Source organism: Capra hircus, chromosome 6, assembly GCF_001704415.2.
Source record: "Capra hircus breed San Clemente chromosome 6, ASM170441v1, whole genome shotgun sequence".
In the NCBI taxonomy this organism is placed as follows: Eukaryota; Metazoa; Chordata; class Mammalia; order Artiodactyla; family Bovidae; genus Capra; species Capra hircus.
In genome coordinates, this window is record NC_030813.1 from 117411919 (window position 1) to 117436450 (window position 24532).

The following is a 24532-nucleotide window of genomic DNA, read 5'->3' on the forward strand; positions in this document are numbered from 1 at the left end:
AGGAGAGGGAAGTTCGGGTTCAGCCCAGAGCCAGCTCACATGACCGCAGAGCCTCAGCCAGGTGGGCACACGGGCTGTCCCGGGAGTCTTCCTGGCCGAGTCGCCTCTCTCCCCACTGCTGCTATGCAAGGGACCATGTGACCAGGAGGCTCTGGAGCTGTGGCCTTGGGGATGATGCTGCCCCTGCTCCGCCCCAGGGGGTGAATTGGGCCGGGCGGCCTGAGGCCGTCCCGGCCAGAGCAGGTTCATCTGATGGCTCTAGCCCATCTGGCTCCTGCCCGGCCCCTGCCAACCTCTCAGGCCACTGAGACGTTCATGGTCCTCGAAAGCCCAGCAGCCTTCCTGCCCGATGCAGAAGAGAAAGCAAACCAGCCTCAGAGATAGGGAGGGAGCAGAGCCTCGCCTGGGTCTCAGCTGGAAGCTGGTTCCAAACAGAGCTAGCCAAAGAGGAGCTGAACGGGCGTGGAGGGGCAGCCGTGCTACAAACGAGCAGAGTAAATGCGGCCCTGAGCCTCCCCCGGAAGAAAAAGAAGAAACGCAACAGTGGGAACAGGAATTCGTTCGCCGTCAAAGTCTGCGGAGAAGCATTTCACACATCTCTTCAGTAACAAGCAGAGCACAGAACCAGCAGCTGAAATCAGGAAAAGACGCAGAAGATTCAAACAGTGCAGTCAGGAGACGTGGCCTACGGCACATACACTGGGCTTTGCACTCAACTGAAGCCACAGATAAACACGGGTACTTTTCAAGCTCCATGAATATTTACGAACACTGACTGCTGACCAGGCCACAGAACCAGTCCCGAGTCATGGGACTGGCACAGAACAGGACACGGGGGAGAATGCCCTGGCGGTTAGGGGTCGGGTTCCAGGCTTTCACTGGCAGAGGCCCTCAGTCTGGGGCAGCAGGGAGCCTAGTGGGGACTGAGACCCCATAACTGCCCAGCGTGACCAAAAAGCGCATGGTCTCGCCTCAGGGCACCTGGTATAAGACTGAAAATGAAGAGAGAATCAGAAGCCTCCCTGTTAGGAAAATAACCCTCTGATTATCCACAGGACAGCTGCATCCGGTTTAGTTCAGTCACTCAGTCCTGTCCAACTCTCTGGGACCCCACGGACTGCAGCACGCCAGGCCTCCCTGTTCCTCACCAACGCCCGGAGCTTGCTCAAACTCAAAGTCAGTGATACTATCCAACCATCTCATCCTCTGTCGTCCCCTTCTTCTCCTGCCTTCAATCTTTCCCAGGATCGTGGTCTTTTCAAACGAGTCAGCTCTTCTGGTGGCCAAGGTGTTGAAGTTTCAGCTTCAGCATCAGTCCTTCCAATGAATATTCAGGACTGATTTCCTTTAGGATGGACTGGTTTGATCTCCTTGCAGCCCAAAGGACTCTCAAAAGACTCTTTTTGAACCGCAGTTCAAAAGCATCAATTCTTCAGGGCTCAGCTTTCTTCACAGTCCAACTCTTGTATCCACACATGACCACTGGAAAAACCACAGCTTTGACTAAACGGACCTTTGTCGGCAAAGTAATGTCTTTGCTTTTTAATATGCTGTCCAGCTTTGTCATAGCTTTCCTTCCAAGGAGCAAGCGCCTTTTAAATTCATGGCTGCAGTCAGCATCTGCAGTGATTTTTGAGCTGAAAAAAATAAAGTCTGTCACTGTTTCCACTGTTTCCCCATCTATTTCCCATGAAGTGATGGGACGGTATGCCATGAACTTAGTTTTCTGAATGTTAAGTTATAAGCCAACTTTTCTTTCACCTTCATTAAGAGGCTCTTTAGTTCTTCTTTGCTTTCTGCCGTAAGGGTGGTCTCATCTGCATATTTAAGCTATTGATATTTCTCCTGGCAACCTTGGTTCCAGCTTGTGCTTCACCCAGCGTTTCTCATGATGTACTCTGCACAGAAGTTAAATAAGCAGGGTGACAAGATACAGCCTTGACATACTCCTTTCCCTATTTGAAACCAGTCTGTTGTTCCATGTCCAGTTCTAACTGTTGCTTCCTGACCTGCATACAGATTTCTCAGGAGGCAGGTAAGGTGGTCTGGTATTCCCATCTTTGAAGAATTTTCCACATTTTGTTGTGACCCACACAGTCAAAGGCTTTGGCACAGTCAATGAAGCAGAAGTAGATGTTTTTCTGGAACTCTCTTGCTTTTTCTATGATCCAACGGATGTTGGCAATTTGACCCCTGGTTCCTCTGCCTTTTCTAAAACCAGCTTGAACATCTGGAAGTTCACGGTTCACATACTGTCGAAGCCTGGCTTGGAGAATATTGAGCATTACTTTGCTAGCGTGTGAGATGAGTGCAATTGTGCAGTAGTTTGAGCATTCTTTGGGACTGGAATGAAAACTGACCTTTTCCAGTCCTGTGGCCACCACTGAGTGTCCAAATTTGCTGGCATATTGAGTGCAGCACATTCACAGCATCATCTTTAGGATTTGAAAAAGCTCAACTGGAATTCCATCACCTCCACTAGCTTTGTTCGTAGTGATGCTTCCTAAGGCCCACTTGATTTCGCACTCCAGAATGTCTGGCTCTAGGTGAGCGATCACACCATCGTGGTTATCTGGGTCGTGAAGATCTTTTTTGTACAGTTCTTCTGTGTATTCTTGCCACCTCTTCTTAATATCTTCTGCTTCTGTTCGGTCCATACTATTCTGTCCTTTATTGTGCCCATTTTTGCAAAAAATGTTCCCTTGGTATCTCTAATTTTCTTGAAGAGATCTCTAGTCTTTCCCATTCTATTGTTTTCCTCTATTTCTTTGCATTGATCTCTGAGGAAGGCTTTCTTATCTCTCACTAGTATTCTTTGGAACTCTGCATTCACATGGGAATATCCTTCCCTTTTTCATTTGCCTTTAGCTCGCCTTCTTTTCTCGGCTCTCTGTAGGGCCTCCTCTGACAGCCATTCTGCCTTTTTGCACTCCTTTTTCTTGGGGATGGTCTTGATCCCTGCCTCCTGCACAATGTCATGAACATCCGTCCAGAGTTCTTCACACACTCCATCAGATCTAATCCCTTGAATCCGTCACTTCCATTGCATAAGCCTAAGGGATTTGATTTAGGTCATACCTGAATGGTCTAGTGGTTTTCCCTACTTTCTTCAATTTAAGTCTGAATTTGGGACTAAGGAGCTCATGATCTGAGGCACAGTCAGCTCCTGGTCTTTTTTTGCTGACTGTATAGAGCTTCTCCATCTTTGGCTGCAAAGAATATAATCAATCTGATTTGAGTATTGACCATCTGGTGATGTCCATGTGTAGAATCATCTCTTTTGTTGTTGGAAGAGGGTGTTTGATGTGACCAGTGTATTCTCTTGGCAAAACTCTGTTAGCCTTTGCCCTGCTTCATTCTGTACTCCAAGGCCAGACTTGCCTGTTACTCCCTGGTGGCTCAGACGGTAAAGCGTCTGCCTGGAATGCGGGAGACCCGGGTTCGATCCCTGGGTCGGGAAGATCCCCTGGAGAAGGAAATGGCAACCCACTCCAGTACTCCTGCCTGGAGAATCCCATGGAGGGAGGAGCCTGGTGGGCTGCAGTCCATGGGGTCGCGAACAGTTGGACACGACGGAGCGGCTTTACCTTCCTTTTCACTTTCAGGTACCTCTTGACTTCCTGCTTCTTCATTCCAGTCCCCTGTAGTGGAAAGCACATCTTTCTGGGATGTTAGTTCCAGGTCTTGTAGGTCTTCATAGAACTGTTCAACTATGACGTGTCAACATGTCCTGCGAAAATGCTTCTGTTTAAAGGGGGACACCTGCACTGGGGCTGGGGCCAGTACCTGGGGGGCGGAGCTGGCTCCTGGGGTTTGAGTCATGGGGGGGCAGGGCGGGGTGGAGGGCATTGGGGGGGTGGCAGGAAGAGAGCAGTTCAATTCCAGGGGAGGGGAGTTGGCTCCTGGGGCAGGGTCATCGCGGGGTGGGGAGGGGCAGTCGGAATCCCATGGGGGGAGGGGGTGGAAGGCAGTGGAGGGATCTCCTGGACTTAAGGGCTGCCTTCCTCTTTCTCACTGGCTGTCTTCCATCCCCCGAATTTCTTCTCTACCTGCACCTAGAGGTCCCCACACCTCCAAAAGAGGACTTGTATCCCAGCCTTTGTCTCTGGGGTGCCTTCTGGGGGAACTGTCTGTACCAAAAATGGACTGAGGAAGACCCTCAGGATGGGGTTGGAAGGGAGGCTTCAGTCCAGCACAGGTGAGTCGCTCAGCTGTGTCCTACTCTGTGACCACATGGGGTGTAGGCCCCTCTGTCCATCACCGACTCCCAGAGTTTACCTCAAACTCATGGCCATTGAGTCAATGATGCCACCCAATCATCTCATCCCGTCGTCCCCTCCTCCTCCTGCCCTCAATCTTTCCTGGCATCAGGGTCTTTTCCAGTGAGTCAGTTCTTCGCATCAAGTGGCCAAAGTATTGGAGCTTCAGCATCAGTCCTTCCAATGAATATTCAGGACTAATTTCCTCTGGACCGACAGGTTTGATCTCCTTGCAGTCCAAGGGACTCTTAAGAGTCTTCTCTAGCACCACAGTTCAAAAGCATCAATTCTTCGGTGCTCAGCTTTCTTTATAGTCCACCTCTCACATCCATACATGACTACTGGAAAAACCAGAGCTTTGACTAGACGGACCTTTGTTGGCAAAGTAATGTCTCTGCATTTTAATATCCTGTCTAGGTTTGTCATAGCTTTTCTTCCAAGGAGCAAGCGCCTTTTAATTTCATGGCTGCAGTCACCATTTGCAGGGATTTTGGAGCCCCCCAAAATAAAGTCTGTTACTGTTTCATTTCCCCATCTAATTGCCATGAAGTGATGGGACTGGATGCCATGATCTTAGTTTTTTGAATGTTGAGTTTTAAGCCAGCTTTTTCACTCTCTTTCATTTTCATCAAGAGGTTCTTTAGTTCCTCTTCACTCTCTGCCATAAAGGTGGTGTCATCCACGTATTTGAGGTTACTGATATTTCTCCCGGCAATTTTGATTCCAGCTTGTGCTTCATCCAGCCTGGCATTTTGCATCATGTACTCTGCATATAAGTTAAATAAGCAGGGTGACAGTATACAGCCTTGACGTACTCCTTTCCCAATTTGGAACTAGTCTGTTGTTCCATGTCCAGTTCTAACTGTTGCTTCCTGACCTGCATACAGATTTCTTGAGAGGCAGGTAAAGTGGTCTGATAACCCATCTTTTGAAGAACTTTCCACAGTTTGTTGTGACCCACACAGTTAAAGGCTTTGGCAGAGTCAATGGAGCAGATGTCCTTCTGGAACCCTCTTGCTTTTTCTATGATCCAACGGATGTTGGCAATTTGATCTCTGGTTTCCTCTGCCTTTTCTAAATCCAGCTTGAACATCTTAAAGTTCTTGGTTCACATACTGTTGAAGCCTGGCTTGGATAATTTTGAGCATTACTTTGCTAGCATGTGAGATGACTGCAATTGTGTGGTACTTTGAGCATTCTTTGGCATTGTCTTTGGGATTGGAATGAAAACAGACAGCTTACTGCTTTCTTAAAGTGAAAATATGACCCAGCAATCCTGCTTTGTAGATAAATCTTACATCCACATGGAAATCTGTACGTGAAGTTCGCAATCATCAAACACTGAAAATACACAAGCCAATACACCTTCCACCAGGTGAACTGGAAGACAAACTGCAGTTCATCCATGTCACCGGAAATGCAGGATACGTGGCCACCTGGCAGTATGTGGAGTCAAGGAAGCCAGTCTCTAAAGCGATGTGTATAATTCTACTTACACAACATTTTTGAGAACGGAAAATTGTAAGGCTGGAGGTCAGCGGCTGCCAGCAATTACAGGGGGTGGTAAAAAAAAGGACTGGCACCAGGAGGTCTTTGGGGTGATGGAGCCATTCTGTGTCCTGACTGTAGTCGTGGTTGCTTGAATCCGTATGTGTTAAAAATTCAAAAGCAGAACAGGAAGGTTACCGAAAAATTTTAACTTAAGAAACAAAATGGGAATCACATATTCCAGCCTAAAATGTTCAGTAAGCTTTAAGAGAAGGAAGTTTCTTGACTTAATAACTGGTATTTATCAACCCCCCCACAACAATCGTACTTAAATGGCAATGTTAAGAATATCCCCACTCAAGTTGGGTTGCCCTGCGGGTCTCTTCCCATCGACGTTCTTCTGGGTGAGGAGCAGTGGGATGGTGTGGTTCTGAGGCTGTCGCCGGGATGGGCATCGAGGACGTCTACCATCACAGTCAGGCCAGCAGACTGGGCACAAACACCAGTGTTTGCTCTACCCGGCAACACCAGATGCTCCCACCTCCCTGAGAAAGTACATGAAATGAACCAAACTAGGAATCTGTGCGAACTGCATGAAGAAAACGTGGAAAAGTTTCTGCGAGGCCCTGAAGGGAGTCTAGGCACATGAACGTGGCACGTTGTGGGTGAAAAGCCAACACTGACCCAGCAGAAGGAGGTGCTTTCCACGCCGGACGACGAGCAGGACACACACCCTGAGATTCTGGCAGGCCCCAGGCCCCCCACCCATGAGTATCGCTAAGCAAGTCCCTGAAATGAAAGGAACCTTGCAGGGCCAACCAGGGTGCTGGGGGAGCAGGTGGGCCAGACCAGCCACAGCTCCACGGGGAGCACTCAGCCCCTCTCGGCTGCAGTCTTGGGAAGGGGCAGGCTCTGCACCCCTCCAGCTGCCTGGGTGTGGGGTCAGAGACAGACACAGGGCAGGAGGAGGTGAACTTCTAACACCTGCAGAGCCTCAGGACCATGCAGGAACAGGAAGAGAAAGAAGTGTGGGTCCCTGGGACCCCTGACTCTCGGGAGCCCTGGCTGTCCCGGGACCACACCTCTCACCTCTCTGCAGAGCCCCAGGGTCCCAGGACCCCACCCTCCTTCCAGACCCCTGGGGTCCCAGGATGCCCCTGCCCAAGCCTAGGGGTCCTACGACAGCAGGCTATAAACCGCAGAATCACCAGAAGTGCTTCCGAGACGCTGGACAGCAGCTTCTCTGTGCTGCCCAGGGTGTTAGTAGAGAAACCACTTCCCACCACCAATGTGTTCTTACTTGGTGCATTTCCGGGCTTAGTCTATTGTTATAACGGCCAGATCTCTCTATGCTTCAAAAGATTTTTGACTAAAAATGCTCCTAAAGAAGTAACTTTGTATCGTAGTACCCAAAACACAAACACACACACACACACACACACACACACACAAAACCCATAGGATTCAATGTGATGGTCAAATGATTAATTTTCACACACCAATAAAATCCAGAGACAGTGAGGCTGCTAGGAGGGTCCTATGGACACATCAGCCTGTTGGTGGTGGAGACAGACAGGCCTCAAGGCTGGGGAAGCGTCTCTCGGGCCACCCTCCACAACACACCCAGGGCCCCGGGTGTGTGTCCGCCTGGATGGAGGTGGTGGCGTGCCCTGCAGGAGCCTGTTACGGGAGCGCCGTGCTCCAGGGAACTGACAGAGCAGGGGGGCCCGCCCCCGGGCTTTTCCTCAGCTGCCCCACCGGGGGGATCACCCTTAGGAACCAAGAGTCAGAGGAGACAACCTGGCCGGGCAGCAGGAGGGGCGGAGGGCTCCTGGGGCGTGCTCCGCCTAGCTCAGGATCGCGGCTTTGGAGGGTGCGGCACCGGCAGTGAAATCGGGACTTGCCCGCTTCTCGCTGGAGAGGCGAGCGTCCTGCCAGAGCTCCAGGTGGAGCCGACCATCCGCCCCTCCCTTGAAGCGCGTCCTCCTGGCTTGGGGGCCTGGCCAGTCGCCTTCTGGCTTTTTCCCGGACTCGCCTTCCCTAGGCACCTGCCTGGCGGCTTGCCATCCTTGTGGAGCCCAACAAGCGGGACCTAATCGTGCGCCCAGCTCCTCGGTGAGTGTTCACATGTGGCTTTGGCATCTTGACACTCATGAGATGGGGTAAATGACTCACCATGCAGGATAGGTACAATTAATTTCTTATGGCTAAATTTACTTTAAAGTTTATTGATCTGCCTGTATTAACTCATATATATGGAAGCAGAAACAGTGGCACAGACGAGCGCAGCAGGGACAGAGACGCAGACAGAGAACAAACATCGGTGGGGGAAGGGAGGGGGACAGACTGGGAGCCTGACATGCACACGGTGCCGTGTAAACAGCTGCAGTGGGAGGCCGCCGCGTAACGCAGGGAGCGCAGCCCTGGCTCCGCGATGACCTGGGGCGCGGGGGCGGGGAAGGGCCAAGACAGAGGGGTCGTACCCAGTTATAGCCGATTCGCCACGGTGTACAGCAGAAAGTAACACGGCACTGTAGAGCAATCACCTCCAATACAGAGTCTACGGATCTGAAACTCAAGGAGTGTAATTTTGGTCAATATATTCCCTTTAATTCTAGCTTTCTCCGATTTTCAAGGTTGCTGTGAGTTACTCAGCCTTTGGAAACTACGTTTCGGGCATAGTACTTTTTCCCTTGAACTGTCTGCGATGGCTGATTTCGTGTCCACCTGGCGGGGCCCCAGTGCCCAAGTTAAGATTATTCTGGTGTGTGTGTGAGGGTACCTCAGGTGAGCGTGCCTCAGAATGGGCAGTCTGTGTCCTCCCATGGGGATGGGCATCACTCAGCCCCCCGAGGGCCTCCTCACAAGAAACCTGCGTGCGCACGTGTCCTGTGCAGCCTGCTCTCTGGGGAAGCCCAGCTAACACGAGAAGAGGGTGCCAGTCTGCTGGCGGTCTGCCGGTAACAGGAATCAGGTTTTCTTTAACACAGCTCCCCTGGCACACACAGCTCCAAACAGTTCCCTCTCCAGGCAAACAGACAAGCGTGGGCTCCCAGGGTCCCCATCAAACCTCTGGTGCCAAACACCAGACTAGCTCAATGAAGCCTGCATCCAAGGTCACAGCCGCAGGTGCCACGTGGGGCAGAGGGTCCAGGCTGGGAGGGTGGGTCTGGCGCGGGGTGCGTGCGTCTTCACCGATACACAGGGTACTGGATCACCCTGACAGGGCACCTACCTTAAACTTTGACAAGCATCTTGGGTAACAAATATCCAGCTTCAGAGAACTAGGTAGGTTTTCCTTTTGCTTTTATTACAAGCATATAATATCAATTGGCAAAACACTGAATACAAGCTTCACTATCATAAAATCAAAACATTTAAGCAATATTCCAAAAAAGATTTTTAGATTAAAATCTAGCCACCAATAGTACAAAAAAATTTCACACCAACACAAAGCATAAAAAATGTAAACTTCCAAACCAAACAGTCAGAAACACGTGTGTGCAGCGTCCCCTCCAAGCCCCCCAGCCCCCGAGCTCCACGTGGGACACCAGTGTCGGCAAGGGCTCTCGCCCCCGAACGCTACCTCTTTCAGGAAAATCGGTTTTCTTGCACCTGACGAAGCTGTTGGAATAGACATTCACACGAACGCTGCACACGTGCTCAGGGACACGCAAATTTCAGGCCCTCAGACGCGCCCCAGATGTGGAGACTCATGAGCTGAGGAGGCGGGCAGCTCCCCAGCAGGGGCAGAATCTCAGCGGTGACTTCAGTGTTGTCCGAATCGTTTCCTAACAACTTATCCCAACCTATTTAGCTTAAACACCAAGGCAAGAAACACGTTGGTATATCACGTGAAGGTCACACGTGATGTGCTGGAGCGTAAATGATTTCCTGAGGAGACAGAGGAGCTGAGCTTTTCGTGACCCATCTGCACTAGATGTATTTTCAGTGTTCTGAGAGCGCATCGAGTATTCACGTGCAAAGGAGAGGCCAGCTGGCTCGTTCCTAGGATATTCAGTCCAATGACACATTCCAAAGTCACTGCAAAATACATCCTGTGGGCTTTGAGAAAAAACAAATGAACTTCTAAAGACTTCTAATATCACGAGGGGGCGTGGAGGCCGCAAGCCCTGCAGGGCTCTGGAGCCCAGGAAGAAGCACCGTCACAGCTGTGGTCAGCAGGGGGCGTGTCCTGGGCTGCCAGCACGCGGGCCCAAGGCCCGAGGCCGGTCTCGGCCACGTGGTCCCTTACTTTCACCCCCATGCAGGTCCCCACACACTCCCGACAACAGCATTCTCGTGAGGACCACAATGGACAAGAATCTGAGCTGCGTGTACACGTTCGGAGGGGCCCCTGCACCCTCTTCAAGTCAGCAGAACAGATGCTGCGGGCCACTCAACCTGACTCTAGGAACGCGCTGGAGCCTACTTCGTCCGTGAGAAACAAAACACACAGATTAAAGCTACTCAAAGTAAAAAGAAGAAGCTTGCAAAACACCTCACAATTTCATTTTATATGCCTGTAAATAAAGCTGGGCCACTGAAAACAAACAATTGGATGGGAAAATATGATAAAGGGCTTAAAATAGAATAAATAATTTTATAAAGTTAAGTTTTCTTCTTTTTCACCCCCCAAATCTTAAATTCAATATTATATATTCCATCTGAATCTTCTATTTTCCTGACGCCTGTGTCTAGTGAGGCCCTGCACTGGTGACAAGCTCGCTGCTGCTGCTGCTGCTGCTGCTGCTGACAGCGTTTGTTTCACCAGCACAAACAGTTGTGAAAACGACTTCACAGTAACTCCATCTGTTTAAGAAGAACAAAAAAGTGACAGGATCCAATCACTAACTGATCCCGGCTTTCATGCTGGAAAAGATGAGCGTCTCCCTTCGATGTTAAGCAGACGCGTGAGGACAGGGCAGGCTTCCCTCTGCTGCAAGGGCCCCAGCCAGCCCTTAAGGCTGCGTCGGACCAGAGGTGGCAGGACCGGGCTCTCCTGCAGTGAAGACAGTCTGCACAGGGACGTCTTAGAAACACAGGTACTTCTGCTGCTGAGGTTCCATCAGGACCACATGCTACACACGCAGGACCCAGGGTGGTCGGGGCCCAGGGGGACGGTGGCACCGGCTCACCCGCCTCCACCTCTCCGTGTATTAAGTGCATCAACTTAGCACCATGGCAAATTCAAGTGATCGCAAAGACAGCGCAAGGTTACAGGCACACACTATGAGATCACAGAGTCAGGCTCCTGGTAGTCTGACCCTGAATTAATGGTATTTGAGTTTTGACGCTCATACTGTTTAATCTTTCCTTACCTTGACCACACAGAATACCTAAACTCTAGTCTTATACTTCACCTGCATTGAGAACACATGGTTTTATAGAACGTTTCAGCAGAAATGTGTATCTGAGGTAGACAGGTAATATTTACTCATACACATCTACTCATTAAACCCTTGAATAGGAACTCTTAAAAACGATTTGCATGAAAAATGAGCTTAGGAAACTAATAATTCAAACAGTCTGGGAGTAATGGGCTTAAATAAAGAGGCGAACTGTGACCGACTCCCAGGGAAAACTTGGCTTTAGGTTTCTGAAAGGCCTCAGATTAAAATCACTTGGACTGAGTTACTCTGTTTTACTCATCACTAAGGAGCTGCTTCTGACATTTATGCATATGAAACAGGAAGTAAAAGAAAGCAGACAAACTTGAGTGTCGATGAGCCTGACCACCTCTGCCAAAGCAAGTTCAAGAAAAACTCCAGTCCCCAAGGTGACGTTCTTCACGGAAAACCCAGCTCTCAGGAGACCATCAAGACCACCTACTGAATGAGGTGGCCCCAGGACCCCGGGGAGCCAAGGGGACGGCAGGGAAGAGCCCGAAGCGCAGGCAAAAGCCGCTGGACGTGCACGGGGACAGACACGCAGCCGGGACGAGCTCACACCCAGAGGGGCCCCCGCCTCGCTCCTGCCTCCACACATTCCAAACTACGGTCTCGAAAGAACAAAGATGGATGTGCTGGCAAAGAGTTTATTCTCGAATTCCACAAAAATACGAACATTTGGGAGGAGAAAGGTTAACAGAGGGCGTGCTGCCTTTGCTGGGATTTAGGTCCTAAGTAACTGAGGACAGCAGCTTCTGACGCACAGGACCCCGCCGGCCCCGCCGTCTGCTCTGGGAGAGGGCGGTGGGCAGGGCGGACGTGCCCACTGCTGAGGGTGGACCGGGCGGGCCCTGGGGTCTGCACGCCTGGGGCTTCAGTGGAGACACACACCCGGGCGCCAGCCCCACCCCCGCAACCACCATCAGTTCCTTCAGCAAAACGAGAAAGGGAAAGAATCAGCGTGAAGTTAACCGGTGGCACTGAGCAACTTGGGCCCTATTTAATACAAGCAAGTTTTCAGAAGAAGAGCTGTTCTGAGAACCAGCGCTGACTGGCCCCGCCCGCTCTGCTGAGCAGCTGCACCGGTGCTGGGGGGCAGCACCCTGCCCTGGGCTCTGGGTCCCCCGGGGGTCAGAGGCCCCCGGCTTCACATTCCCTAACGTGGAAAGTGAAATACCATGGTTAACTCACGATACTCATGGAAACCTCTTTTGGTTGCTTTTAAATTAAATTTTTATATATCTTCTAAGTCTTCAGGAAGCTAAAGGCAACATAAATATCGTCATTCACCATGAAAAGACATTTTTTTCAATAACTTAGGAAGGATTCAATAAACGTACAAGTATTTGGGGCTATCGTGAAACCTAATCCATAAACTGAACGGAAGTGACTGAGATTTTCAAGACCTGGAAAGCAAGCAAAGGTCACGTGTTGGAATGAAGGCCGCCACCTCGTCGTCCTCACGCTGGTCCCCGCGCATCACGTCTGTAACCCTGTGCCGAGCGTCTCGTCACGTGTGAATTCTCTCTCGTACAAAAGTGATAAATACTCTCTGTTCGAGGCCTGGTCCACACGGCGCCCGGGGCAGCACCTGCGTGCTCTGGCCCCGCCTGGCGCGTGCCCTCGGGCGCCTGGGTGCCGCGTCTCCGTGGTGCTCACAGCAGGTCCATCTTGGGTCTGTAGTGCAACAGGAGAGGCGCCTTCTGCAAGACAAGGAGGGAGGGGCCGGGACCCCGCGGGGCTCAGCTGCGGAGGGAGCCCCCGCCTGTCCCTGCCCCGGCCCCAGGAATTGGTCGGCCGGCCTGTCTCTGCCCTGCTCTCAGGCAGACCCTGGGGGTCACGCCCGTCTGCTTCCTGCTCCAGAGAGGCAGCGTGGCTGGAAGCGTGCCTTCTGGTTGCAGTGGCCCCTCCCTCCCCAGGCCGTCAGTCACCTTGACCAGGAGAGATGAGACAAGCGGGGGCCTGGGGACGGCACTGCCCCCGGCCCCCTGGGGCTGACGGCTTCAGAGCGACTGCACTGCTAACAGCCCCGTGGTGGGCTGTTACTCCTAAGCTCTGAAACCAGCCACACAAAATCACAGCAAAGTCTCACCTTGAATCTCCACCTCGTGACGACGACAAATTTGAGTGTATGGTCCTTGCCAAGGATCTCCTCGTTGCATAAAATGTCCAGCTGTCGGAAGGACAAGACCTCAGTCAGTGGGGCCGAGGGCTCGGTGCTCAGGATGCGGGGCCTCTGGTGCAGGCAGTCACGCCCGTCAGGGAAGAGCCACCTGCCTTCCTTCTGGGGCAGCACCGGCGGGAAGCAGCCTGGAAGGCCGCCCCCTGCCCCACCCGAGGGTGGAGAGCACTCAGGGGCCTCTGTCCACACATGGCAAGGCAGCAGCCCTGTTGTGGGACGGCAGCCTCCAGGCTACTGTCACCAAGAAGCACCTCATGCCCCAGCTCCAGTCCATCTTGGCCAGGCTTGTCCCTCTCACCTCAGTGGAAAAAGGTTATGGGCTCCACAGACAATTCTTCCCTTTTTTTTCATAAAGACTTTTCAGAGCAGTTTTCGGTTCACAGGAAAACTTAGCAGAAGGTACAGAGCCCTCACCCATCTCCTGGCCCCACCCCACAGCCTCTCCCCGCCAGCAGCATCCCTGATGTGAACATGTTACACCTGATGAGCCTCAGCCAACACCTCCTCACCTCCCACAACCACAGCCCCCACCAGGCTCAAGGCCGGTGCTGTGCCTCCTGGCGGCCTGGACGGACACAGAGACGAGTCACTCCGAGCAGGCTCGCGGCCCTAGGGCTCCTCGGGGGGCCCGTCCCTCTCGCCCTCCGCCCCGGCTCCTTGCGCCGTCTCCACGGGTTTCCCCGATGTCACAGGCGCGGGTCGCAGTGTGCAGGCTGTTTGGATTGCCTTCTTCCACCGTCATATGCACTGAAGGCTCCTCCGCGTCTCTCACGCCGTTAGCTCTTTTCTCTTGGCCGAGTGACATTCCACTGTCTGGATAGACCACAGTTTGCTTATCCATTTACCTCTGAAGGATGCCTTGGCTTCCAAGTTTTGGCAACTATGACTAAGCTGCTATAAACATCCGTGTATAAGTTTTCTCGTGGACCTAAGTTTTCAGCTCCATTGGGTAAGTACCAAGGGGCTTGACTGCCGAACTGCTTTCCTCAGCGGCTGCACCACCTTGCGTTTCCACTGGCAGTGAAGAGCTTCCGCTGCTCCACGTCCCTGCCAGCATGTGGTGGTGTTGGGGCCCTAGGTTTTGGACATTCTGTAGGTGTGGAGTGTTTCAATCTACGTTTCCCTGACGACAAATGGTGTTGACCTGGATGGTCTTTTTATTAATGTATTATTTTTGGCAGTGCCATGCAGTCCGCAGGACTGTAGTTTCCTGAACAGGGTACTGAACCCAGGCCACTGCAGTGAAAGCACCGAGTCTTAACCCCTGGGCCACCAGGAATTCCCAGATGGTCTTCTAAGCTTCTCTCTCAAGGCAGGGGAGGAAGGGTCCCGACGTGTGCTCCCTGTGTCTGCCGTGGAAACAGCACAACTGCGGGTCAGGACGGAGAACGCCAGGAGCGCAGTCCTCAGAGTTCCGTCTGGGAGCCCGCAGGCTCAGGCCCTCTGGAGGCGCCAGGACTCCCTGGCACAGGGCGGCATCCTTCCAACCCTGCTTCCGTCCCGAGGTGGCCCCAAACTCTCTCTCCTCTGTGTGCGCCAACAGTTCATTCTTATTTACTGTTAAAGTAACTGGGGTAAGATGCACGTGAAATTTACCAGCTTAGCCATTTCTAAGCGCACAGCTCAGTGGTGTTACTACCTCCACAGTGTGCAGCTGCCACCATGCCCATCCACGGGCTCTGCGTGGGTAAGCCTGTAACTGCCCGCTTAGTCAGTAACCGCCCGTCCCCTCGCCAGCACCGGCAACTCCTATCGTGCTTTCTGTCTGTACGATTCCGATGCCTCTGGGACCCAGTGTGAGTGGAACTGGACAGACCTGTCCTTCTGTGTTCGGCTTACTTCATTTAGCATAGTCTGCTCAAGATCCACCTGTGTTGTAGCAGGTGTTAGAATTTCCTTCCTGTTCAAGGCAGAATACGCCACTGCATGGACGGAACACATTCTGCTTATCCATCACCCACTGATGGACACTTGGTTGCCTCCACCTTTTGCCCACTGTCGACAGCGCTGCTGTGAGCGTGGGGGTACAGACACTCCCTCGGGATCCTGTTCTCGCTTCTTTTGGGTGCTCCCCAGAGTGGCGTTGCTGGATCTCACGCTAGTTCTGTTTAGTTTTTTGAGAAATCCTCAGTGTTTTCCACAGTGGTGCACCATTTCATGCCCCATCAACAGTGCACAAGTGTCCCGATTTCTCCACATCCTCACCAGCACTTGCTCCTTATTTTTGCAGCAGCCACCCTACGGGGCTGGAGGTAGGTCTCACCGCAGTTCCGGCTTGCGCTTCTCCCGTGATTAGTGACGGCAAGTGTGTCTTCATGTGCTTACTGGCGTTTGTGCATCGCTGGAGAAATGTCTACCCCAGTCCACTGCTCCTTGTGTAACTGAGATTTTTGTGTTCAGCTTTAGAAACAGTCAATCTATTCTGGACAGACTTGTCAGATATATGATTTATAAATATTTCCTTCCATTCCATACAATTTCTTTCTTTTTTTTTTTTTTTTCAATTCAACGAAGTTCAAATTGTCTAATTTTTCTTTTGTTTCCTGCTCCTTGGGTATTCCATCCGAGCAATCAGTGCCAAATCCAGTGCCAAGCTTGTGTCCTATGTTTCAAGAGCTTTATTGTTTCAGGGCTAACATTTATGTCCCTGATACACTTTGAGTTGAGTTTTGAATGCTGTGTCAGGTAAGGGTCAAATTTCATTCTTTTGCATGTGGGAATCCAGTTTTCGCAGCACCGTCTGCTGAAAGGCTGTCCTCTCCTCATCAGAGGGTCTCAGGGCCTTGTCAGTGGACCAGGTGTGTGAGGCTCTATTCCACTCTGCTCCACCACTCTGTCTGTCTCGGTGCCAGCACCACAGTTTTGGTCAGTGTCTCTCTCTAGTGCACCGGGAAGCGCTGAGTCCTCCAGTTTTGTTCTTTTTCAAGGTTGCTTTGGCTATTTGGGTTCTTTCAGTTCAGTTCAGTCGCTCAGTCGTGTTCGACTCTTTGCAACCCCATGAATCACAGCACGCCAGGCCTCCCTGTCCATCACCAACTCCTGGAGTTCACTCAGACTCACGTCCATCGAGTCCATGATGCCATCCAGCCATCTCATCCTCGGTTGTCCCCTTCACCTCCTGCCCCCAATCCCTCCCTGCATCAGAGTCTTTTCCAATGAGTCAACTCTTCGCATGAGGTGGCCAAAGTACTGGAGCTTCAGCTTTAGCATCATTCCTTCCAAAGAAATCCCAGGGCTGATCTCCTTTAGGATGGACTGGTTGGATCTCCTTGCAGTCCAAGGGACTCTCAAGAGTCTTCTCCAACACCACAGTTCAAAAGCATCAATTCTTCGGCGCTCAGCCTTCTTCACAGTCCAACTCTCATATCCATACGTGACCACAGGAAAAACCATAGCCTTGACTAGACGGACCTTAGTCGGCAAAGTAATGTCTCTGCTTTTGAATATGCTGTCTAGGTTGGTCATAACTTTCCTTCCAACAAGTAAGTGTCTTTTAATTTCATGGCTGCAGTCACCATCTGGGTTCTTTAAGAATCCATAAAAAAAATTAGGATGCATTTTTATTTCTGCAAGAAATATCTTTGGGATTTTGACAGGAATTCTATTGAATCTGTAGTTCATTTGGGTAATGCTGACATTTTAAACAATAAGTCTTCTAGTCCATGAATGTGGTATACGTTTCCACTTGCTTCTGTCTTTCATCTTTTCAGCACTTTCTGTAATTTTCACTGTACGAGCCTTTCACTCCCTTCGTTAACTTAATTCCTAAGTATTTCATTTTTAAAACCTGTTTTTCTTGGGCTGCAGTCACTTTATAATGGTGTGCTAGTTTCTACTGTACAGCAAAGTGCACGAGCTGCGCACGTGCACGTCTGCTCGGATTTGGACTTCCTGCCCATTCACGTCGCCACAGAGCAGTGAGCTCCGTCCTGAGCTGCACCGAGCGCACTCGCCAGCTGCTTACTTCCCATACAGCGGCCACAGTGCACGTGTGTCCAGCTCAGTCTCCCAGTGCACTCCATCCCCAGCTTTCCTCTCGTGATGTCCTTGCTTGTTCTCTGTGTTTGTGTCTCTATTTCTGCTCTGCACATGATAACATCATCTAAACCGTTTTTCTACATTCCACACACACGTGTGTTAATATATTTGTTTTCTCTGACACTTCACTTTGTGTGACAGTCTTTAAGTCTATCCACGTCTCTACAAATGACCTAATTTAATCTCTCTTTATGGCTGAGGATATTATTCTCTTTGATGCTATTATAAATGTATTTAGTTTTATAATGTGCTTTTCAGCTTGTTCATTGCTCACGTACAAAAATGCGTGTGACTTCTCTGCTCACTTTGCATTTTGCTGCCTTGTGGTTCGTTCTGACAGGGTCTTTCTGTGGAATTTTTAGAGTTTTCTACATATTCTTCTTCCTCACTCTTCAGTTCAGTCGCTCAGTTGTGTATGACTCTTTGCGACCCCATGGACTGTAGCAGGCCAGGCTTCCCTGTCCATCAGCCAGCTCCTGGAGTTCACTCAAACTCATGTCCATTGCGTCGGTGATGCCACCCAACCGTCTCATCCTCTGTTGTCCCCTTCTCTTCCTGCCTTCAATCCCTCCCAGTATCGGAGTCTTTTCAAATGAGTCCGTTCTTCGTATCAGGTGGCCAAAGTATTGGAATTTCAGCTTCAGCATTAGTCCTTCCAGTGAATATTCAGGACCTATTTCCTTTAGGATGGACTGGTTGGATCTCCTTGCAGTCCAAGGGACTCTCAAGAGTCTTTTCCAACACCACAGTTCAAAAGCATCAATTCTTCGGCGCTTAGCTTTCTTTACAGTCCAACTCTCACATCCATACATGACCACAGGAAAAACCACAGCTTTGACTAGACGGACCTTTGTCGGCAAAGTAATGTCTCTGCTTTTCAATATGCTGTCTAGGTTTGTCATAGCTTTTCTTCCAAGGAGCAAGCATCTTTTAATTTCATGGCTGCAGTCACCATCTGCAGTGATTTTGGAGCCCAAGAAGATAAAGTCTCTCACTGTGTCCACTGTTTCCCTGTCTATTTGCCATGAAGTGATGGGACCAGAGGCCATGATCTTAGTTTTCTGAATGTTGAGTTTTAAGCCAGCTTTTTCACTCTCCTCTCTCACTTTCATCAAGAGGCTCTTTAGTTCTTCACTCTGTCATAAGGGTGGTGTCATCTGCGTATCTGAGGTTACTGATGTGTCTCCTGGCAATCCTGATTCCAGCTTGTGTTTCATCCAGGCCAGCGTTTCTCATGATATACTCTGCATATAAGTTAAATAAGCTGGGTGATAATATACAGCCTTGATGTACTTCTTTCCCAGTGTGGAACCAGTTCTTTGTTCCATGCCCGGTTCTAATTGTTGCTTCTTGACCTGCATTCCGATTTCTCAGGAGGCAGGTAAGGTGGTCTGGTATTCCCATCTCTTGACGAATTTTCCACATTTTGCTGTGATCCACAGTCAAAGGCTTTGGTGTAGTCAACAAAGCAGATTTTTTTTCTGGAATTCTCTTGCTTTCTTGATGATCCAAGGGATGTTGGCAATTTGAACCCTGTCTGGTTCCTCTGGCTTTTCTAAATCCAGCTTGAACATCTGGAAGTTCATGGATCATGTACTGTTGAAGCCTGGCTTGGAGAATTTTGAGCATTACTTTGCTAGCCTATGAGATGAGTACAATTGTGCGGTAGTTTGAGCATCCTTTGGCATTGCCTTTCTTTGGGACTGGAATGAAAACTGACCTTTTCCAGTCCTGTGGCCACTGCTTAGTTTTCCAAAACTTCTGGCATGTTGAGTGCAGCACTCACAGCCAGTCTTTCAGGGCCTGAAATGCCTCAGCTGGAATTCCATCCCCTCCACTAGGTTTGTCCGTGCTTTGTGCTTCCTAAGGCCCACTTGACTCTGCATTCCAGGATATCTGGCTCTAGGTGAGTGATTACACCTTTGTGGTTATCTGGGTCATGAAGATCTTTGTTGTATAGTTCTTCTGTGTGTTCTTGCCACCTCTGCTTAATACCTTCTGCTTCTGTTTGGTCCATACCATTTCTGTCTTTTATCATGCCCATCTTTACATGAAATGTTCCCTTGGTATCTCTAATTTTCTTGAACAGATCTCTAGTCTTTCCCAGTCTATTGTTTTCCTCTTTTTCTTTGCATTGATCACTGAGAAAGGCTTTCTTATCTCTCCTTGCAATTCTCTGAACTCTGCATTCAGATGGGTTTATCTTTCCTTTTCTTCTTTGCCTTTAGCCTCTCTTCTTTTCTCAGCTATTTGTAAGGCCTCCTTAGACAGCCATTTTGCCATTTTGCCTTCCTTTTTCTTGCGGATGGTCTTGATCCCTGCCTCCTGTACAATGTCACAAACCTCCATCCATAGTTCTTCAGGCACTCTATCAGACCTAATCCCTTGAAGCCCACTTAGGTATGGTGCGTAAATCCTTTTAATATGTTGAATTCTGTTTATTACTATTTTGCGGAGGATTTTCTGCATCAATGTTAACAAGGGATAGTGTGCAGTTTCCTTGTAGTATCTTTATCTGGCTTTCTCAGGGTTATGCTGAAATCATGAAATGAGTTAGGAAGTGGTCCTCCTCCTCAACCTTTTAGAAAAGTTTGAGAAGGACCGATACTAGCTTTTTAAATGCTTGGTAGAATTCAGGGACGCCATCAGGTCCAGGACTTTTGTTGTTGTTGCAAGATTTTCTGACTGGTGATTCAATCTCCTTACCAGTTACAGGTCTATTCAAATTTCTTATTTCTTTGTGACTGTCGTGGTAGGCTTTGTGTTTCTAGGCATCTGTCCGTCTCATCTAGGTCATCCAATCTGCTGGCATACAACTGCTCAGAGTGCTCTCTGAAAACCTGCATCTGAAGACTCAGCAGCAGTGATTCCCGACCTCGGTTCCAGCTGACATGACCTAAGTCCTCTTTCTCAGTCCCTCTGGCTCAAAGTCTGTCAATACTGCCGAGCTTTTTGAAAAGCTGTTTATCTTCTCCGTCGTTTATCCTCCATTTTATTTCTGCTCTAGTCCTTATTTTCTTCTCTTTCTGCTAGCTTTAGGGTTAGCTTAGTCTTCTTCTAGACCCTTATGCTGTAAACTGAGTCTGTTGATTTGAGATCTTCGTTGGCTTCACTGTGTTCACAGCTATAAACCTCCCCCTTAGCACTGCTTTCAACACATCATTAGTTTTGGTATGTTGGATTCTTATTTTTTTTGTCTCTAAGTATTTTCTAATCACTCTTTGATTTCTCCTTTGATCCACTGGTTGCTTAATTTCCACAATTTTGTGAATTTCCCAGCTTTCCTTTGGTTATTGATTTCCAACCTCATGCAGCTGTGGTTTGAGAAGACACTTTGTGTAACATCCTTTAAAATCTACTGAGACAATTTGTGTCTGCTCTTCTAAGGACACCAGTCCCTGGATTTACGGCCCACCTGGATAATCCAGAAGGTCTCTTCACTCCAACAGCCTTTGCATGTCTACAAAGACCCTTTTTCAAATAAAGATGTATTCAGATGCTCTCAGGGTTACAGAGGGAATGTATTTTGCAGGGTCACCACTTAACCTACTACAAGCCTGCCCTCTGACCCTATAAAGCCCACAGCCACCCTGCATGCATCCTTTAGCTCAAAGAGGCTCAAGCCACTCTAGCGTCAGCTCAGTCCCCAAGTCTCGTCTGCACACCGCCAGTCCAAAGTCTCAGGGCTTATCTTCTGCATCACAGGAATCAGCTATGGGTGAGACTCTGAGTATGATTCATCCTGAGGAAAAATTCCTCTCTAGCTGTGGATCTGTGAAACTAGAAAACACATTATTTGCTTCCAAAATCCAAGTGTGGGACAGGATAGGTATTCTTAGTCCAAAAGGGAGAGATATTAGAAGGCATAAAGACATCACTGGTCTCCATAACATTTGAAATCCAGTATGGAAATTCCATTTGGTCTCAAGATCTGAGAACACATCACTGCGGGTCGAGGTTCCGCTCTCTTGGGCCCGTGTTGGCCTTACCCTCTGGGGTTGCTCACCTTGGCAGCTGAGCAGCTCTTCCCAGCCTATTTCCTGCTGGTAAGATTTTGGAAGTCTGATAGCCTTCTCTCATTTCTTCCTGTTTCTGTCCCCTTCAGCCCAAGTTGGTGGTGGTTCTGCCGATACCACATTCTTAAAAACACTGTGGGTCTCCCGGGTATGTCCCAGATCCAGGCCACTGACATGAAAATCCTTTGTGGATCTCTCGCGGATAACTCCTCTCTCTCCTCCTCCCATGAGACAGCTGAGCCACCGTGAGTCAAGCAACTAAACCCTTTAGCAAAAGGGTGAACAGCTACACACTTGGCCTTCTCTCTGGAGTGTTTCCTAACAGTCGGATTCCTACTATTACCGTCTTTCTGCAGACTCCATGGGCTGCAGGCCCCTCTCTGTCTGGCAGCTCATTCTTGAATTCATCCCTCTCATCTAATATTTTGCTACACGCACCAAGAAGAAACTAGACCAGCTTCTGGGGCCTCCAGGCCTCCCTCGGCTTGTGGCCACATCACCCCGACCTCATCTCCACCTCACACCGTCTTCTCCTCTCGTGTGTCTCGTATTTCCCTCTGCCTCACATTTGTACGGGCACATGCCATTGGGTTTAGGGTCAATCCAGGATTATTCCATCTAAAGACCCTTAACTTCATTACATCTTGAAAGACCTTTTCTCCTAATAGATCACGATTACAGGTTGTGGGGTTGGGGTGTGGACACAGCTCCATGGGGGCCACGTTCACCCCGCTCTTCTCTGACACACATCTCAGGAGCTGGCCTCCTCTCTCTGTCCTCACTGGCCTGCTCTCCTGGGGCTCCTGCCAGACTCTCCCCAGCTGGCCTCTCCTGCCTCTTTCTCTGGACCGCGACACCGCTTTCCTCGCAGCCTGAGGGCTGTTTTCATCATGAGTCCCTGGCTTTACATCCCACAGTGCCTTTTCCTGACGCTTCTGCACGGCCAGCTCCTGCGGACAAGCCACGCTTGAGCAGAAGCGAATGCCCTCAGGAGGGCGTCCGACACCTCTAGCGAGCATGCTCGCTCTCCCTCTGGGACCGCCCTGCTCTGCACACTAAAGCACAGGTTTTCTTTTAGTCTCAGCATTCATCAGAACTTGGAAGTATCCTCTGTCAACCCACCCATCCTACCCACTCTCATCCATCTGCTTGTGAAATTAAAGTCCAGACTCTCTCTTGTGGTGAGCACCTGTAATGCATCTCCCTGCCGCCCCGATGGCACTTTCTCTTCTCTTAGCCGTGGCCTCCACGTTCATGGGCTCTGGGCCTCCACTGCCCTAACCACTACCTACTATCACACTAACTGGGAGCAGGCAACACACAAGACTGTTTTTCCTGCTTGAAAATCTCCAAGCAAAACTGTAAAAAGCAAACAAACCCAAAGAACTTCTGAAGGGTCGCTTCTACAGATAAGAAGTGACCCATCACAGTTCCCGTTTACCTCGTTGAAAGACGAGAGGTTAAGTTTTTTGGCAATGAACTTCTTCAGATGCAGGACTGTGGCCTGGGCTGAGCAGCGGATCCATTTTCGCTTTAAGCCCCGCAGTTTGCTGCTGTTGCACTCCAGACAGATGCTCACCTGCAAGAGAGAGGGCTCAGCTGGGGAGGTGCACCGAGGGTCGCCACGGGGCTGCCCCTGGAGGCTCTCTCAGCCATCTACCGATCCCGTTCAGTCTAAGACTGCAGACGCTTTGGAAATCATAAATCTGTTTTGACCTAAACACCCTACCTTAAAATCTGTTTATTTTTGCCATTTTGTGAAAAACAATCTAACATTATTAATTCTGTTTTATTAATACAGTTCTTTAAAGTAAACCCCATCATGTATACCTGTGGCGGATTCATGTCAATGTATGGCAAAACCAATACAGTATTGTAAAGTAAAATAAAAGTAAAAATAAAAATTAAAAAAATAAATAAATAGAAGAACAAAGTAAATAAATAAATAAATAAAGCAAACCCGAGGATTATTTACTTATTGCGGCAGTACATGCTGGCCTCAGAGATAAACTGAGAAAGGCGGAAATCCTGTTGTAAAAGCTCTAGCCGGCAGGACACACACGCAGTGCCACAGAGGCCAAGTGTCCCGCAGGAACGAGGAGGAAAGACATCACAAGGCAGGCACCACGGCCCACACCCAGAAGGGCCACCAAGGGGCACATCACACTCATCCAGCTCACTAGAAGGCGGGGGACTCAGCAAAGACATCACACATGGCGGCACCACGGACCCCACATCCAGGGCGGGTCACCAGGAGGCAGCATGCTCGGCCAGTTACCTTTCAGGAGATCAAGAGTTCAGTGGGTCAGAGTCTCAAGCTCACAGCTGCCTTCCAGGAGATCAAGAGTTCAGTGGGCCAGAGTCCTCAGCGTGTGACAAGGAACTTCAAGATAACACACTAAGCAAGGGGACTCCGGACGCAGACGCAGTGGAGGGACAGCCTGGCCACGCTGCACTGCTGAGCTGGCCCCACCTGAGACGCCTCGCCTCGCTCAGGGGTGAGGCTTCCTCCAGGAATGGTTAGGGTGTGCCAGAAAACCAGACCCCCCAGACTCAAACAAGAGAGTCACTAATAACTGAAATATACACGTCTAAAATTATTAGATATGAAAGAAGGAATTAAAAATATAACACTATGAATAAAGAACAGGCAGGTATAAAAGATATTCAAATATAACTTCTAAAAGTAAAAAACATATTCATTCAAATTAAAAACTCAATGGATGGTCAAACCACAGATTAGTTCCAGCTGAACGCAGATCAATTTTCTGAAAGATCAATGTGAGCAAATTACCCAAAAGAAGTATAGACACAAAGGTATCAATTAAAACAAGAAAACAAAGGAAAGGTAAGACGCATGAAGACAGACCACAGAGTCTGAAAATCACCAGAGACCAGGGGAAAGAGAGAAAATAAAGGCAGAAGGGTCCCCCAAATGACGCAAGACGTTAAATCCTCAACTCCAGGAAGGAAATCAGAGGGAACCTGCACCCCTTGGCGCACAGGGGACCCAGGCCCAGGGGGCTGGGCGTGCCTGCACGAGGGGCCGGCGCTCAGGCGCTGAGCTCCACGGGGCTTCCCACCATGCCGCCAGAGGGAGAGCTACACTAGCTGAGAGAGGAAGCGGGGCGACGCCGCCCGCAAACGAAGGCACAGCAG

At 49.9% G+C, this 24532-nt stretch overlaps 1 protein-coding gene across 1 annotated transcript in view; it reads right to left on the reverse strand.

The window, feature by feature from the left end:
• Positions 9037 to 24532, reverse strand: part of PCGF3 (polycomb group ring finger 3) — a 53248-nt gene continuing 37752 nt past the window's right edge. Inside the window, 3 exon segments of the mRNA XM_018049886.1 lie at positions 9037 to 12840; positions 13230 to 13310; positions 22815 to 22952. Of these exon segments, the coding sequence (XP_017905375.1) occupies positions 12793 to 12840; positions 13230 to 13310; positions 22815 to 22952 (267 nt within the window). The 3' untranslated portion in view covers positions 9037 to 12792.